Source organism: Oncorhynchus clarkii, chromosome 14 (genome assembly GCF_045791955.1).
Source record: "Oncorhynchus clarkii lewisi isolate Uvic-CL-2024 chromosome 14, UVic_Ocla_1.0, whole genome shotgun sequence".
NCBI classification, from domain to species: Eukaryota; Metazoa; Chordata; class Actinopteri; order Salmoniformes; family Salmonidae; genus Oncorhynchus; species Oncorhynchus clarkii.
In genome coordinates this window covers 18,483,405-18,501,899 of record NC_092160.1, presented here as the reverse complement: position 1 = coordinate 18,501,899, position 18,495 = coordinate 18,483,405, and the positions used below count along the sequence as shown (strand labels likewise).

Genomic DNA, 18,495 nt, shown 5'->3' with positions numbered 1-18,495 from the left:
TCACATTTGTCAAACTAACATGAAAGCTCTTTGTTACACTACACGACCACACATGGTTCTGTCGGGATTGGACCCACAGTACAGTACAGTCAAAGGGTTAGGCCTGGGCCTACTGCAAGATTTGGAGCGTCACACATTCCAAGTTTAGCCTAGTTTTTAGGATTTCCATTAGGGCTGGGCGATATTGCCTAAAAATGTTCTGTCGAAATAAGCTTTGTTGTACAATTAAAGGTCAAGTACACTGCATTTCAAACAGTCAGCAATAATCTAATGATTTCAGGGTTTACGAAATTATACACTGCTCAAAAAAAAAGGGAACACTAAAATAACACATCCTAGATCTGAATTAATGAAATATTCTTATTAAATAGTTTTTTCTTTACATAGTTGAATGTGCTGACAACAAAATCACACAAAAATGATCAATGGAAATCAAATTTATCAACCCATGGAGGTCTGGATTTGGAGTCACACTCAAAATTAAAGTGGAAAACCACACTACAGGCTGATCCAACTTTGATGTAATGTCCTTAAAACAAGTCAAAATGAGGCTCAGTAGTGTGTGTGGCCTCCACGTGCCTGTATGACCTCCCTACAATGCCTGGGCATTCTCCTGATGAGGTGGCGGATGGTCTCCTGAGGGATCTCCTCCCAGACCTGGACTAAAGCATCCGCCAACTCCTGGACAGTCTGTGGTGCAACGTGGCGTTGGTGGATGGAGCGAGACATGATGTCCCAGATGTGCTCAAGAGGAAAGCATCAATGCCTTCCTATTGCAGGAACTGCTGACACACTCCAGCCACATGAGGTCTAGCATTGTCTTGCATTAGGAGGAAACCAGGGCCAACCGCACCAGCATATGGTCTCACAAGGGGTCTGAGGATCTCATCTCGGTACCTAATGGCAGTCAGGCTACCTCTGGCGAGCACATGGAGGGCTGTGCGGTCCCCCAAAGAAATGCCACCCCACACCATGACTGACCCACCGCCAAACTGGTCATGCTGGAAGATGTTGCAGGCAGCAGAACGTTCTCCACGGCATCTCCAGACTCTGTCACGTCTGTCACATGTGCTCAGTGTGAACCTGCTTTCATCTGTGAAGAGCACAGTGGCGAATTTGCCAATCTTGGTGTTCTCTGGCAAATGCCAAACGTCCTGCACGGTGTTGGGCTGTAAGCACAACCCCCACCTGTGGACGTCGGGCCCTCATACCACCCTCATGGAGTCTGTTTCTGACCATTTGAGCAGACACATGCACATTTGTGGCCTGCTGGAGGTCATTTTGCAGGGCTCTGGCAGTGCTCCTCCTTGCACAAAGGCGGAGGTAGCGGTCCTGCTGCTGGGTTGTTGCCCTCCTACGGCCTCCTCCACGTCTCCTAATGTACTGGCCTGTCTCCTGGTAGCGCCTCGATGCTCTGGACACTACGCCGACAGACACAGCAAACCTTCTTGCCACAGCTCGCATTGATGTCCCATCCTGGATGAGCTGCACTACCTGAGCCACTTGTGTGGGTTGTAGACTCCGTCTCATGCTACCACTAGAGTGAAAGAACCGCCAGCATTCAAAAGTGACCAAAACATCAGCCAGGAAGCATAGGAACTGAGAAGTGGTCTGTGGTCACCACCTGCAGAACCACTCCTTTATTGGGGGTGTCTTGCTAATTGCTTATAATGTCCACCTGTTGTCTATTCCATTTGCACAACAACATGTGACATTTATTGTCAATCAGTGTTGCTTCCTAAGTGGACAGTTTGATTTCACAGAAGTGTGATTGACTTGGAGTTACATTGTGTTGTTTAAGTGTTCCCTTTATTTTTTTGAGCAGTGTACTTAGGCTAAATAAGCCTTCCACAACCATAAGACCCACTAATAATTTAATGATTTGATAAAAACCTGTTTTTTTTGCATTAGAGTTAACAGATCTGGCTTTCAAGTCTGTCTATTAAAATGACATTTTTGTTACAAATTTAACCTGAACCATGCATAATGCACATTCACTAATAATGACTAACTTCTTCTAGCAGGCATTATAGAAAATGAACACGTCTCATAAACAAACTGTCAACACAATCCCACGTGCTAGTGAGTATCCAGCTAATCTTTAGAGGATCTATTTGCTAGCTGACAGTTGAATTGTTATGAACACACCATTTTGTCTATCTCTAACCGTTTGAATAGCATGCTAGCCTGTCCACTTTGTTCAGGTGTTGAAATCAAGTGGCCTACCTTATTTCTCTAAATGAGTTGCCAGTTCTTATATAATTGTGTTTCATGCTCATTGCACATTTATCAACACAGACTAGACAGCTAGTATAACAGTCTTTGGATAAAATGCTGCTAGCAATATGTGCTACCGCAATGCTGCGCACCACAAACTGAGCAATACTTTTTCAGGAGCTAACACCAGTGTCATGGCGACAATGACGGACAGTCAACTCTAACTACAGAGGGTGGGGGCCTATTGATCAGAGGAAGCAAGCTAAATCTACCCCACTCTGCCAATAAGACAGACAGAGCTGTGTCATCATGTGTTGCTTGCTGTCAGGAGCACAGGTCTTAAACATGCGACACAGGGGCAATTTTATCTGATTTAAAGTGTACCTTACTTGTGGTCCCATCAATAGGCTAACCTTCCAGATTATTTAACATTTCATGTCAGGAAAAAAAATGATAAAAATGCAGAGAAATACTGCACTCAGTGTCCGTGTGAAAAACTCCTTGATGGGCTAAGGATAGTTAGGCTGGGCCCTTAACCAATCAGCATTAAGATTGGTTTTCGAAAGACATATCCCTGACATCAACCAATCCCTGTCCTCAAGAGCTAAATGACCTGCTCTTAACCTCACCCCTGCATTGTGACATGCTCTTAACCTTGCCCCTGCACTGTGACATGCTCTTAACCTTGCCCCTGCACTGTGACATGCTCTTAACCTCGCCCCTGCATTGTGACATGCTCTTAACCTCACCCCTGCATTGTGACATGCTCTTAACCTTGCCCCTGCACTGTGACATGCTCTTAACCTTGCCCCGGCATTGTGACATGCTCTTAACCTTGTCCCTGCATTGTGACATGCTCTTAACCTCGTCCCTGCATTGTGACATGCTCTTAACCTTGTCCCTGCATTGTGACATGCTCTTAACCTCGCCCCTGCACTGTGACATGCTCTTAACCTTGCCCCGGCATTGTGACATGCTCTTAACCTCGTCCCTGCATTGTGACATGCTCTTAACCTCGTCCCTGCATTGTGACATGCTCTTAACCTTGTCCCTGCATTGTGACATGCTCTTAACCTCGCACCTGCACTGTAACATGCCCTTAACCTCGCCCCTGCACTGTGACATGCTCTTAACCTCGCCCCTGCACTGTGTCATGCTCTTAACCTTGTCCCTGCACTGTGACATGTTCTTAACCTTGTCCCTGCACTGTGACATGCTCTTAACCTCGCCCCTGCACTGTGTCATGCTCTTAACCTTGTCCCTGCATTGTGACATGCTCTTAACCTTGTCCCTGCATTGTGACATGCTCTTAACCTTGTCCCTGCATTGTGACATGCTCTTAACCTTGTCCCTGCATTGTGACATGCTCTTAACATCGCCCCTGCATTGTGACATGCTCTTAACATCGCCCCTGCATTGTGACATGCTCTTAACCTTGTCCCTGCACTGTGACATGCTCTTAACCTTGTCCCTGCACTGTGACATGAACTTAACCTCACCCCTGCATTGTGAAACAGTCCGTCTGTGATCAATTTAACTTTGCTCTCTCTCAAATGTAGTAAGGCTAAAAGCATAGTCTAAAACAGCATGAGTGGCACTGAAGCTGTTGCCACGCAGAGTGGGTAGTCCGAGTAGTCATCTCTGGCTTTGGCAGACTGACCCTTAATGTAGCACATCTGCAATTACAAATCACCATGTCCCCAGTGCCAGCTCCCAGTAGGCACGGTTGCGCCCGCCCATGAAGCAGAACTAAACGACGGAGAGGATACATGGCATGCCATCCATTCACCAGAAGAGCGGCAAGCTCGCCTGCTCAGCTTCCAAGGCCTGATCCATATGACGTGCCCGAGCAAGACATAGCCCCAACAGTCTCTTCATGATGTGTCAGCTCTCTCTATTTCTCTCTCCACCACGCTATCTATTTCATTCTTTGTCACTCTTCTTCTTTCGCTGCTTCTCTTCATCTTTAAATTTCTCTTCCTCTTTTATCTCTATGCACAGTTAGGTCCATAAATATTGGGACATTGACCAAGTTATTATTATTTTAGCTGTATATCACAGCATATTAAAATTAAATAATGAATATGAGCTCAAAGTGCAGACTTTCAGCTTTAATTTGAGGGTATTTACATCTAAATCATAAGAACGGGGTAGGAATTACAACATGTTTTATATGTGGTCCCGCCCTTTGAAAAATTGGCTGCTCAGCTGTTCCAAGGCCAGGTGTGTCATTCCCTCATTCATTAATTTACAAGTAAGCAAATAAAAGGTCTAGAGTTGATTTCAAGTGTGGCATTTTCATTTGGAATCTGTTGCTGTTAACCCTCAATATGAAGTCCGAAGAGCTGTCACTGCCAGTGATGCAAGCCATCATTAGGCTGAAAAATCAAAACAAACCCATCAGAGAGATAACAAAAACATTATGTGTGGCCAAATCAACTATTTGGTACATTCTTAAAAAGAAAGAACACACTTGTGAGCTCAGGAACACCAAAAGGCCTGGATGACCACAGAAAACAACTGTGGTGCATGACAGAATAATTTTTTCCCTGGTGAAGAAAAACCCCTTCACAACAGTTGGCCAGATCAAGAACACCCTCCAGGAGGTAGGCATATCTGTGTCCGAGTCAACAGTCAAGAGAAGACTTCACCAGAGCAAATGTAGAGAATTTACCACAAGATGTAAACCATTGGTAAGACTCAAAAACAGGAAGACCAGATTAGAGTTTGCCAAAAAACATCTAAAAAAGCCTGTACAGTTCTGGAACAACATTTGATGGACAGATGAGACAACTTGTACAAGAATGATGGGAAGAGAAGAGTATGGGAAATGGAAGAAACTGCTCATGTTCCAAAGCATATCACCTCATCTGTAAAGCATGGTAGAGGTAGTGTTATGGAGTGGGTATGTATGGCTGCCAATGGAACTGGTTCCCTTGTATTTATTTATCTGCAACCAAGTATTAAAACTCACAATTTAATGTATGATTATATTAGTTTGACCAATTACTTTTGAGTCCCTAAAATTGAGGGGCTATTTAAAAAAAAATCTAATTCCTACAATTCCTATACAATACTATTGACAAACCCCTTAAATTAAAGATCAAAGTCTACATTTAAAGCATATCTTGATTGTTTCCTTTCAAATCCATTGTGGTGGTGTACAGAGCCAAAATGATGCAAATTGTGTCACTGTCCAAATACTTATGGACCTGACTGCATGTCAGTGTTTTCCATTAGTGCCAGCTGGTTATAGCTGGTTACAGATTTTCAACCGGATACTTTTCCCACTTCATATTAACTAGGCTACCTTTAATTTAAAAGTTTCAATTCGCTAGTCCGTCGAGCCCTCTCCTGCTAGAATGAACAATATGCATCTTCTAGTGATCTATTGATAGGACAGGCGCCGGCCGGTCAGTCACAAAACCAGCGATGACGGGGAAACGCAGTCCGCTGTCTGTCCCGCCTCCCAGCACAATATTTGTGCACTGTGGTTGGTTGCAGTCGCATTTCTTTACACATGACGCTTGTGAATTTGCATGTCCCATGTAATGGAAGAGGTAACAATGAGTCAAAATCCACTTAGCCTAATTATTTTTTTGCACGTTTCACATAGTCACCCATGCAGAGTTGTGGCCCATAGGCTATTTACTGTGCTTTGATTGACAACTAAAGAGCAAGTGTTGACTAGTTTATAAAAGGTGTCGAACTTACTGAATAAAGTCGATCTCCTATATCTCTTTTCCATTCATAAATCATGCCACATAGTTATATGTTCATGGTATCGCATTGGGACAAGTAAACCAAAGGATTTCCTAGGTTTCCTTTCCTAGAATGTCAGGGCTTGCCAGACTCTGGGTAGACACTAGTTACCACAGCAACAAAGTCAGAAACCCCACCCATTTCTACAATTTCTTAAGATGCGATTTTAAACCTAACCATAACCACACAGCTAACCTTATGCCTAACCTTAACCTTCAATTAAGACCAAAAAGCACGTTTGCGTTTCCATGGATTTGTTTCGGTATAGTCAATTTCAACTTTGTGGCTGTGCTATCTGGTGGAAACCGAAACAGTCACGCTAAAGTGAGTGACTCTGGTCTCATCAGTCAGTGTAGCCTACCGAATCACATCGTGAGAGAGTCCCTAAACGTGGTCTCCTGACGAGGTTTAAGCACTGTTGTGGACTTAGATTTAGAGCATCCAATTTTATATATTTTTTTTTTATCAAAAAGTGTGATTTTGAGACTGAAATCCTAAAAAATAAAAAAAATAAAAAGGAAACCTGGAAAAGCTCAACGGAGAAAACGGAATTTGGGGGGAAAAACTAACAAATCAAAACTTAATGAAATAATAAAAATAATGACCTACCGAAATATCTTTTATTAATAATTTAGGCTATGTCAAATCTGAACAATATAATACTTAAGACTGATATAGCCCTTGTATTATTGAACCTTTAAATTTATTTTTTCAAGATAATGTGGGCTATTTACTTAATTTGGTCTGTTTTTATCAAATACATAATTTGAAGAACAAACATCATTGTGGCAATTCATATCTTGCAGTGAAACTGCAAATAAGACTAATATCAAGAGAAGATGGTTTAAATGTTCTCTTAGTCTGGTCACATAGGCCTAGATGATATCCAGAACAACTAACAATACACTGATTTCATACATTTTCAGTCATTTAAATTGGAAAGTCATGTTTTTCCAATCTGGGAGGTAAACGCAATAAAGTATTCAATAATTTTGCTATGTATTCCAGATGAAATCAAGGCATTAGAACGTACTAGAGGCCGCCAAAATAGAGCTCCTTCAGCAAAACATTTTGAATCCTCCAGGGGCACCTGGCTGGGTACTTTTTCTATTTGGCTGGCTACTCTATGAGAAAACCACTGCTATGTTTATTTTCCTGTCTGGTTCTTTGACTGTTTCACTTCCTATTATTATGTGGATTTCCTGCCTTTTTACTGTGTTTTTTTATGTGTGGTTCTCTCTCGGTCTTTCCATCACACTCCATTTCTAAACTCTTTGGCAGATTGAATTTATGCAGATTGAAGCGCTGGTGTCATTAGAGCATTACCTGAAAGCCTCAAAGTCCCAGGACATCTTAATGCCATATCTCTTATCATCTGTTCCATTCTCATGTTGCTATTATGCCAACCTGGCATTTGGTATGGCAAGATTCAATTAATGAGATACAGCTTGCCTATTGGATCAGAATTTCAGGAAATATCTTTTTTTATGTACTTTAATCAATTTGTGCCACTCCTGTTGAAGAGCATCCCCTTACATGCAGATTTTCTGGCAAATTGAATGGTCATTCACTTTACAGAGAAAAAGGTTTTACGTAACACATATTGTGGGGGCAATTAGGAGTCTTTCAGCACTGTGCACTCTCTGAGTTCAGCTCTTTGTCTTGCAGCTTGGACCAAATCCCATCCAAGGCTGTGTGAAAGAAAGTAGCTCCACTAAAAATAAGCATTTCATTCAGTACTAGCATTTTGGCTGCCTTCCCCTTGGGGGAATCGAGTACCTGCAGGGGTTCCGTCTTATATTCTTTAATACCACACTGATGTGGAACACTATGCAAAGCTTTTTTTTCTGGATGGTTCAAATACAACCGTCACAAGGGGAGGGACTGTACCTCAGACTTAATCTTGGATTCTCCAGCGTTGGCTTAAAGTCGAGGAGAAATTCATGTGTAGGCCTAGTTAGGTATAAACTGCATGGAAGAGAAGTGTTCTGCCTTCAAACTACTTTGAAAAGTGGAGAACTGTGCCAATGAATTGTGTCTACAAAAAGGAGTGAATTTTGATTCCAGTGTTATTTCTGAAAGTGAGGAGGTGGTTTACTCAACCTCCATCTGATCTTTGAGTGCCATTGTATTTGAATGGGAGGAGTGAGAGTTGATTTCAGGCAATATTGTAAATCATCCATATCAGATGTTGGCAGACTGAGCTTATATATGCTATATTTTTGCGGGCCTCAAGACATAGTTAAAAAGCCTGTCAGAATAGGCCTAATGCTTATAGGATAGCCTACAACACAAACCAGTCCCTTGGTAGCTATTTATTTAACTAGGCAAGTCAGTTAAGAACAAATTCTTATTTTCAATGACAGCCTTGTTCAGAGGCAGAACAACAGATTTTTACCTTGTCAGCGCGGGGATTTGATCTTGCAACTTTTCAGTTGCGAGTCCAACGCTCTAACCACTAGGCTACCTGCCACCCCATAGTGGCACTAAAGGAAAGAGCGATGGTGGGGTTTTGGCATTTGTGACCCGATTCAGGAAACTAGGCACATGTCGCAAGTCACGACTTCACAGGAGAGCAGTTTGAACATAAAAAAATATGTTTTATCAAAATCAATTTTTGTCCAGAAATGACTTCTTGAACATGTGAACTTTCATGTGTCTTAATAACAAACATGCATTCCATCTGTAAATACAAATAAAATTGTTAAATTATAAGCCTTGTTGGTTAAGCCACATAAAAAAGACAGCAACCTTCCCACTAGCCATGATTGTCTGAGACGAGTAGGCTGGACATGCCGAGAGATGAGTTTGGATTGGTCTACCATTTAGAAGGCTTTTGTCTATTTGAGCTGGTCAGTCTGTGTTGGTAATCAAGGTGAACGCGGCGTTTTTTTAATGTAGCTGCATAAGTGTTCTCTCCGCTCTCTGGAGGATCAAGTTTTGAAATCAGTGGAATTAGAGTATGATCGCTAAAGAGATGGGAAAACACCTGTTTCTGGATTACGTCTTCAAACTAAGGGCATGTGTGGCATGGATCCGTGACAGGGAGACGCGTCCACCATGCATGATGATGTATACGGGCAAAATAGTCTAGCTAGTTACATTTTCAGATATTTACAGAAAGTGGTTTCATTTCAAGCTAAAGTGTACTGTCAGCTGGCTGGCTCCCTAGCTAACGCTAGGTGGCGTGACGTGATGTGTGTGATCTTACATGTTGTTTACCTAGCTAGGTTAATTGTTTACCTAGGTAACTAGCTACATGTCTTAAGCTTAAGTGTACAACACCTGTTGAATATGGCCGGTCAAGTGTGCGCTCTGAACGCAAGGAGATGGGGGGGGCTAAAGCTTAAGAGAGTGTGAATGAAGCTGAATGGGTGTAGACAAACAGGAGCTCTCTCACCGAAACACTAAAATGTAATTTTCTCAAAAGTGAGTTTACAAGTTTATAAACATTCAAAGCAGAATTGCTTTCCCATTGTTCTTCAAATACAGTGCATGATATACAATTTTGTAGCTCTGAGTCTCTACTTCTATCCAATGTAAAAAACAGAAATTAAAATGTTGCTACATAAGACCGAATCCAGGTGGTGAGTCACATTTGCTTTGTACAGTAGGAAGAAAATAACTCCTGCTTGGCTATTAGTGATGGTCTGCAACTCCATGTCCTCATTTCAATCAATTTATGTTTGATACTCCATTACAAATAAATGCCCTCTCTGCTGTACACACATAAAGCAAGAAGCTCATAAAAATAAAATGAACACTAACAGCTCAAAAGAAGTAGACTCAATGTAATGGGTCACCATTTATAATAGCTGTCCCAGTTGTGTCCCATCCAGAGCACCTTTAGTTGAGTTGACTTTAAATACCGCGTGGGAAGACAAGCCAAAGTAGTCACAAATCAACTTGACCAGATTTAGGCCTAAATCATCCGAAAGGAAAGTCATAACTCCAATCACCTGTCCCAGCCTTTGTTGGTGTGTGAATGACTGGTTTCCTCACACTATCCGATTCTATGATTATCTATCATTGTCTTCTTGAAGTTATTTAGTCAATTGGTTTGGCAGTATATCAGGACCACAGTGAAAACTATTGTGTTATTTTGATATCAACAATGTAGTCATACCTGCTCCTACACAATGGAGTGGCAATAGCTAGACTGAAACACTAACTGCACATAATGATAGGCTCTGAATGACAGACAATGTCAGAATAATGGAGATCTATTTGTGCTCATATTACATAATATGCACAGTTTGAGCCCAATGGACAGAATGTCCACGTTAGTCACTTTGTCAGCCTGTTTCAAGACGTGGCCTTATAGACTACTTCAGATGGCATAAAAGTACATTAAGTCTATAAACAAAGCATCATGTAAATCATAAAGTATATACATGAAATGACTCAATAGGGTGCAGGAGAATACATAGGCCTACTAAGCTATGTGACAGAGTGGCACATTGCCACAGGCGTTCAGCTGGCATTATGTTAGGCTATGCCCATGGCTGTCTTGGAGCATTACCACACCACGGGCACCACAGTCACCACAGTGACATGACTGTTTGTGACAGGCATAGATACACACCAGACAAACAGCTCCATACATCCAGCCCACTCACATCTTGACTTCCTGTTACAGTAACAGTAAGCAGAGCTATAGATACAGATATTCCTACATGTAATGGGGTGATATGCAAGTGACAGATGTTTTGAATGCAACCCACTCACAAAGGAGCGTTATCTGAATGTGAAGAGCAACAGACTGACATGGACAGGATGTACCATAGTAGGACTTTGATGTACAGTACTCAGGAAGTCGGCTACAATCGCCATTTCATACCCACAATGCAATGCAACTGGGAAAAGGGGGCATGTTGTTTTCAGTCAGTAAATAAAGAGAAAATAGTGACGGACAAAGATGCATGCTCCAGCTCCATATGGATGGATGAGTCATAGGCTCATATTTGTAGCTTCCTGCATAGGCTACGTCTCACTCAACAGTGTCTTATAGAATACTGTTAGTACACTTAGTAAACAGTACGTACTGTAGCAGGGCCATTCAGACACAACCATGATGTCCTGAGAGGATCCGGCAGAGCCAAGGGAGGGGATCTTTGTGAGGAGAAAACCACAGATGATGCCCATTTACAACGCCATCTGTGACCTATCTCTGCCCCTCTAAATTCCCCATCATCCCACAGCTGCCGTTCACATTCACAAAAACATAACTGCCATTTCAGACACAGTACACTGCAGAAGCATGACATACTGTTTGTAGTGTAGCGTATCATGTGTGAAGTAGGATTAGGCCCTGCTATCACCTAGGCCTATACCAAGAGAGCTAAAGAGGACATTATCTGTTATGGTTTAAAAACCAGGCTCCTCTTCCCTAGTACGCCGTAAGGCCAGGGGCTACTGATATGTAACACTTTCTCCTTCCATGGGTTAAACCAAAAATCCATCATGTCAACGGAAACAATGTATAGAGACACTCAATACTGGGATTGAAAGGTGCTGCTTCTCTCAGCGAAGCACCTCCAGCACAGTGGAAATATGGTTTGCTAAAACCGCTAAAATGCAGTAATTGCCTCCAAAATCTGTCTCAGTTCACACTTCATATGCAGGGCAAAAAGAAGGAAATCAAAAATACATTGGCTACCATGCCTGGCAGTGTGTGTGTTTCCCTGGCAACTGTTCCCTAGCCTTAACTAATGCCTGTTTCTCGCCGAAGCGCTGTGTCCATGGAGTCAATATTACACCTGTCATAGCTACTTCGGGGAGAGGGTATTGCAAGCAGACGTGGCGAATTGAGCCGTTGATGAGAAAACTTTCTATTTGTCACAGAGCACTTTTCAACTGGAATTTGCATGGCTGTAGTTATTATAATCCCTCTAGCCTCACACCAACAGATTCGGGGTGACAGCAGGAACTGCATAAAAAAATCTTGTCTCAAGTGTAGGGTGACTTATGTTACATAACAGTACTATTACCATAAGTCAAATGGTTTGAAATGACAGCAAATGGAGGGACAACATAAATTAGTCATTTGCTTTACTGGTTCTATTGCTGTGTGACTATGTGTGGGTGATGTGCATGTGTTTGGCCATGTGTCAGATAGCCTAGCGCTTGGTTGCATGAGTGGGTGGGAGTGATAGACAACTTGACAACTGTTGCTATATTGCTAATACCAGCTCTTACAGGTTGGCGGGCAGTAAAGAAAAGCTGTCATTAACAACTGAATGATAACATCTTGCAGTTTAGCAGTGTGATGTAGGCAATTCCATAAATCCTAACAAAATGATGGATGTTTTGGAAATTCCACCTTATCGTCTCTTGCAGTTGTCACAGCACCAGTTGGTGATGGGGAAAAAAATATTTTTTTTATTGTCACATACTGTACACCGGATAAGTGCAGTGAAATGTTTTGTTTTACAGTCAGCCACAGCAGTGCGGCACCCCTGGAGCAAATTAGGGCTAAGTGCCTTGCTCAAGGGCACAGTTTTTCACCTTGTCGGCTCGGGTATTCGAACCAGAAACCTTTCAGTTACTGGCCCAACACTCTAACCGCTAGACTACCTGCCGTACTGTGTAACTGTCATACCCTGATCTGTTTCACCTGTCTTTGTGCTTGTCTCCACCCCACTCCAGGTGTTGCCCATATTCCCCATTATCCTCTGTGTATTTATACAGTGCCTTGCGAAAGTATTCGGCCCCCTTGAACTTTGCGACCTTTTGCCACATTTCAGGCTTCAAACATAAAGATATAAAACTGTATTGTTTTGTGAAGAATCAACAACAAGTGGGACACAATCATGAAGTGGAACGACATTTATTGGATATTTCAAACTTTTTTAACAAATCAAAAACTGAAAAATTGGGCGTGCAAAATTATTCAGCCCCCTTAAGTTAATACTTTGTAGCGCCACCTTTTGCTGCGATTACAGCTGTAAGTCGCTTGGGGTATGTCTCTATCAGTTTTGCACATCGAGACACTGACATTTTTTCCCATTCCTCCTTGCAAAACAGCTCGAGCTCAGTGAGGTTGGATGGAGAGCATTTGTGAACAGCAGTTTTCAGTTCTTTCCACAGATTCTCGATTGGTTTCAGGTCTGGACTTTGACTTGGCCATTCTAACACCTGGATATGTTTATTTTTGAACCATTCCATTGTAGATTTTGCTTTATGTTTTGGATCATTGTCTTGTTGGAAGACAAATCTCCGTCCCAGTCTCAGGTCTTTTGCAGACTCCATCAGGTTTTCTTCCAGAATGGTCCTGTATTTGGCTCCATCCATCTTCCCATCAATTTTAACCATCTTCCCTGTCCCTGCTGAAGAAAAGCAGGCCCAAACCATGATGCTGCCACCACCATGTTTGACAGTGGGGATGGTGTGTTCAGCTGTGTTGCTTTTACGCCAAACATAACGTTTTGCATTGTTGCCAAAAAGTTCAATTTTGGTTTCATCTGACCAGAGCACCTTCTTCCACATGTTTGGTGTGTCTCCCAGGTGGCTTGTGGCAAACTTTAAACAACACTTTTTATGGATATCTTTAAGAAATGTCATTCTTCTTGCCACTCTTCCATAAAGGCCAGATTTGTGCAATATACGACTGATTGTTGTCCTATGGACAGAGTCTCCCACCTCAGCTGTAGATCTCTGCAGTTCATCCAGAGTGATCATGGGCCTCTTGGCTGCATCTCTGATCAGTCTTCTCCTTGTATGAGCTGAAAGTTTAGAGGGACGGCCAGGTCTTGGTAGATTTGCAGTGGTCTGATACTCCTTCCATTTCAATATTATCGCTTGCACAGTGCTCCTTGGGATGTTTAAAGCTTGGGAAATCGTTTTGTATCTAAATCCGGCTTTAAACTTCTTCACAACAGTATCTCGGACCTGCCTGGTGTGTTCCTTGTTCTTCATGATGCTCTCTGCGCTTTTAACGGACCTCTGAGACTATCACAGTGCAGGTGCATTTATACGGAGACTTGATTACACACAGGTGGATTGTATTTATCATCATTAGTCATTTAGGTCAACATTGGATCATTCAAAGATCCTCACTGAACTTCCGGAGAGAGTTTGCTGCACTGAAAGTAAAGGGGCTGAATAATTTTGCACGCCCAATTTTTCAGTTTTTGATTTGTTAAAAAAGTTTGAAATATCCAATAAATGTCGTTCCACTTCATGATTGTGTCCCACTTGTTGTTGATTCTTCACAAAAAATTACAGTTTTATATCTTTATGTTTGAAGCCTGAAATGTGGCAAAAGGTCGCAAAGTTCAAGGGGGCCGAATACTTTCGCAAGGCACTGTACATGTGTTCTCTGTTGGTCTGTTGCCAGTTCGTTTTGTTTGGGAAACTTACCAGTGTTTTGTTCCCCTGCTCCTGCCTGTTTCTTGCCCCTGTTTTCTAGTCCTACCCGGTTTTGACCTTTCTGCCTTCCCTCAATCTGCCTTCAGTTCTGTACTTTACTGGATTATTGACCCTTGCCTGGCCTGACCCTGAGACTGCCTGCCGTTTTGGACCCCTTGCACACTCTCTGGACTATTGACCCCTGCCTGGCCTGACCCTGAGACTGCCTGCCGTTTTGGACCCCTTGCACCCTCTCTGGATTATTGACCCCTGCCTGGCCTGACCCTGAGACTGCCTGCTGTTTTGGACCCCTTGCACCCTCTGGATTATTGACCCCTGCCTGGCCTGACCCTGAGACTGCCTGCCGTTTTGGACCCCTTGCACCCTCTCTGGATTATTGACCCCTGCCTGCCTTTGACCTGTCGTTTGCCTGCCCGTTTTAGATATAAATGTTTGTTTCTTCGACACTGTCTGCATCTGGGTCTTACCTAAAAACGTGATAGTAACCAAGAGAAGACTGTCACAGATATTAGGGTTTACTCTAATGTGCTAGGGAGGAGGACACCCCCTAACCACACCTTTGCCAGTGCAAGAAATGTTTCCCTTACCATTACTAAGACTTGGTGGGCTCCCCTACCAGTAGTTTCTGTTGGCTCCCACCTGAACTATTTGGCCTTCAAATGGGATATTTGGCCTTCGAATGGGATATTTTGGAAGTTTACAGCCCTGATTGTTGTTTTCGGAGCCCTGGCGCACCAACAAGAAATTAATAGAGGAAAACAGGGGTACAATAGATTTTATATGGCATTAACAAATCAGTTTTGGTCCAATACATTTCTCTCTGAAAATTGCACAATGCCACACTAAGTTTGATGTTTTATGGAAGTCACAACAGTGTTACAGGGAAGCATAGGGGCTGGTCCACTGTGTAGCCCTGAAAGTCCCACAGGGTTTTTCCATAACAGCCTGTCCCCTCTAATCAAAATAGGCCTGACAGATTGCTGGATTATCATGCTAAATCTCCATGCGTGCATTATATTGTCCCAATTAAATTGACGAACACGTGGCTATACAGTCGAGGCTATTCGGTTTCCCAGAATTAAAAAAAAGTTACACATAAGATGAATTTGAAAAAATGATGGAACCCCCTATAGTAATATGTCTGGATGTCTAAAATATATTTAGCTAATTGGTCACGCACACAGTCTAATTAATGGTCATATAATTAATTTGGGTGTTCAATTTAACATTCATAGAACCTTTTTAATGCACTGTCCAGAAGAAGCCAGATTTTACATTGCAAACCTCATTATCTCTAACATGGGATTTCAACTTTCCTTAAAGATTTCTAGGTATTACTGCACTGTTGGAGCTAGAAACAAGAATTTCACTGCACCTGCAAATCTGTGTAAACTACTAATACACTCATTTGAGATGTGTAATAGAACCCAAAAGTTCAATTATATCTAATGAACACATTGAACATCTATTCTATTGAGTACATGAGTATGAGCTATATCAATTAGTGACTGACAATCCTGTAAACTAAAAGCACAGCAACATATGGCATTCCAGATTATGGGATTACCTAATTAAATCTGTGATACAGGGAGCCACTCCTAACCTCCAGATTTACCAATTGATTATGAACACAGATATGGGGTAGTCTTGTCTACTAACCACCCAATACTCACTTTAAAGACATCTTATTTGAGTATATGGAAAGTTAGTCCTAATGCATTCAAATTTAATTGGACAAATGGACCACCTCCCAACCTAATTTACTGCGTTTTCTGGTGCATTGGGTGCTCAAACTATTTAATGACCAGTGACCACATGATGCACACAGTCAGCAAGAGGTCAGTAACATTTTAATTATGTTGACACAGGCTCTGGGCAGTACACTATAGACAATATACTGCCTTCAAGTAGACTGTCTGTTGTGGACACATACTGTACATGCATGAATGAATTTGAGGCACAAGATAAATATTATGCAAATAAAGAGAGTTTTCAGGATTTGATGGGGATGTTTTGCATAAACCAGTGACATATTCACAGCAGCCAAATACATCAAAGTGTTTCGTGGCATGATTTGAAAATCTCATACAGAATAGCTTATTTTGCCATTGCCAAACATTACAAACGACACATGACACTGTTGACGCTAAACGAGGAAACGCTATTACGAAATCTTAAGGGACAGCTCAATGGGCATCAAAACAACATTGCACTATCGATGCCTTACCTTCAGGGAAAGGGTTGGGCTGCACGACGCATAGAAAAGCGTGCACCATGTGGAACAGTATCCCTATTACTCCAGGTTCGTAATAGGCGAGGGTTTTGTAAACTCCCTGGGGCACATAGCCAAAATCCAACTTTCCCGACGGTGGTTGATTTCGGGGCTCCGGCTCCGTTGCTTCTTGCTGGAGTTCACTGGATGTTAATAGTCCCCAAAAGAGGAGAAGGAGCCCGGTTTTCCACATCGTGTCAAGACACTCTAACCTTAATGTACGGGGTTAAAACAGATCAAAGGGAGAGATAGTCTACAATGGAGATGGTACAGAAATTTCGCTAACGTTAGGTCCGTATCTCTAGAGGTGGAAATAAAATGGGATGGGGTGAGCAGTGGGACTGCAGGTTAAGTCCTTCTGTCCGGGGAAGATTTCGTGATTACCATCGTTTCCACCGTCAGTGGTTCCTCATACCGCTCGGATCGAACCGCTCCGTTCCCCTCCGAAATGAGACCAACTGACAAGTTGGCTCGCGCATCTGTGCGGGAGAGCTGCTGGAACGGTTGGCTGCCTGCTGCTATCTGGGATCCTTTGGACGTCCTTACCCAAACCATATCCCTAACCTAACCCTAACCATTGCCTTAACCATTTTAAATGTCAACTTCAATCAGTTAAGGGACGTCCCAAGGATGCCATATAGCACATATAGCGTGTAAGCGCGCGCATTCGGTCTACTGACTGTGGGAGCCCTGGGAAACAGTTGGTCCAATGGGAAGCGCTCCGCCTGTCGGGGGAAGGAGGACTGGAAGATTCTCGTTGAAAAGATGGAACATGACCTTTCATTTGTTTTGAGATGTAGCCTAGTATGATGTAGGCTCTCTTTAATTCCTTTAGCTGGTTACCCTAATACTCTTAAAGAATACATTTTTAGAACAGTTTAATTGCACCAAATGAATGCATAATCTCCAACAACCATGGAATATGTATTAAGATTTTAAAAAATATGAATAGACTATTTTGGACTGTATAGCCTAACAATGATGTAGCCTACCCATGGACCAATGTCCTAACCTACACCCAAAGGGTCCACTTTCAGATAAACAGATGCCAAACTGTCTTGAACCCCCCCTCCCCACCACCTCTCTGCCCCCACATCACAGGTGTTCAACGACTTCCCAAACTCTGACCCTGCCCCCACCTCTCCACCCCTAGAGGGTAGACACAAGATACTTTGACACCACAGCCCACAGATCTAGAAGCACTGTGATTGGTGGAGCAGAACCCAGGTAGGCTCACACCCAGCGTCCCCATGCACAATGTGGTCCTTGTTGATGTCCCAGAACGCGGCAGGGCCCCTCTGGATAGGCTCCATGTGGGCAGGGCTTTGATCAGGGCTACAGGACTCCATACTTCAGTGCATTCACAACACTCATTAGATCCGCACTGAGAGAAGCAAACCAGATCAGGTGAATGAAAAAAGCCTTTGAATAGGGGTATGTGTTCTATTTCAAATGTGGTCCCTGAATAGGCAAATACAGGGGATCAATGTTGTGTAACTACAGTAAATGTTTTTTCTTCACATCAGGTAAATGTGGAGATGTTGTCAGTGCTCTGCTGAATATGATATGTAGATTAACCTAATTTAGAAAATGCCCAAAATGCCATGTTCATAAAGTGGGATTGGTTATGTACAGTAGCCGGTATTCAAGTTGTTTGAGGGAATTCCTGCCAGAAGACTCCCACTGGTCCACTGGAATGAGAAACAGTGCAGTCTTTGGCAGATACATGTACACTCATGCTTTCATGTTGTTTAGACAATATTCTACACTGAACAAAAATATAAATGCAACATGCAACAATTTCAAAGATTTTGCTGAGTTAGTTCATATAAGGAAATCAATCAATTTAAATAAAGTAATTAAGCCCCAATCTA

General features: G+C 42.5%; 1 protein-coding gene across 8 annotated transcripts in view; it reads right to left on the bottom strand.

Annotated features, from left to right (window-relative positions):
• Window positions 1–17,298, bottom strand: part of LOC139366372 (prominin-1-A-like) — a 113,922-nt gene extending 96,624 nt beyond the window's left edge. For 5 of the 8 annotated variants that reach the window (XR_011626752.1, XR_011626754.1, XM_071103790.1 and 2 more), the window contains exon 1: window positions 16,577–17,061. Coding sequence is in view for 3 of the 8 variants with exons in the window: in XM_071103790.1 (XP_070959891.1) it covers window positions 16,577–16,814 (238 nt within the window). In the remaining 5 variants the exon portion in view is untranslated. Of the gene's footprint in view, window positions 1–16,576 lie in introns of all 8 variants that reach the window. The other 3 variants (XR_011626756.1, XR_011626755.1, XR_011626753.1) reach the window with 3 other exon arrangements.
• Between the last annotated feature and the right edge of the window lie 1,197 nt (window positions 17,299–18,495).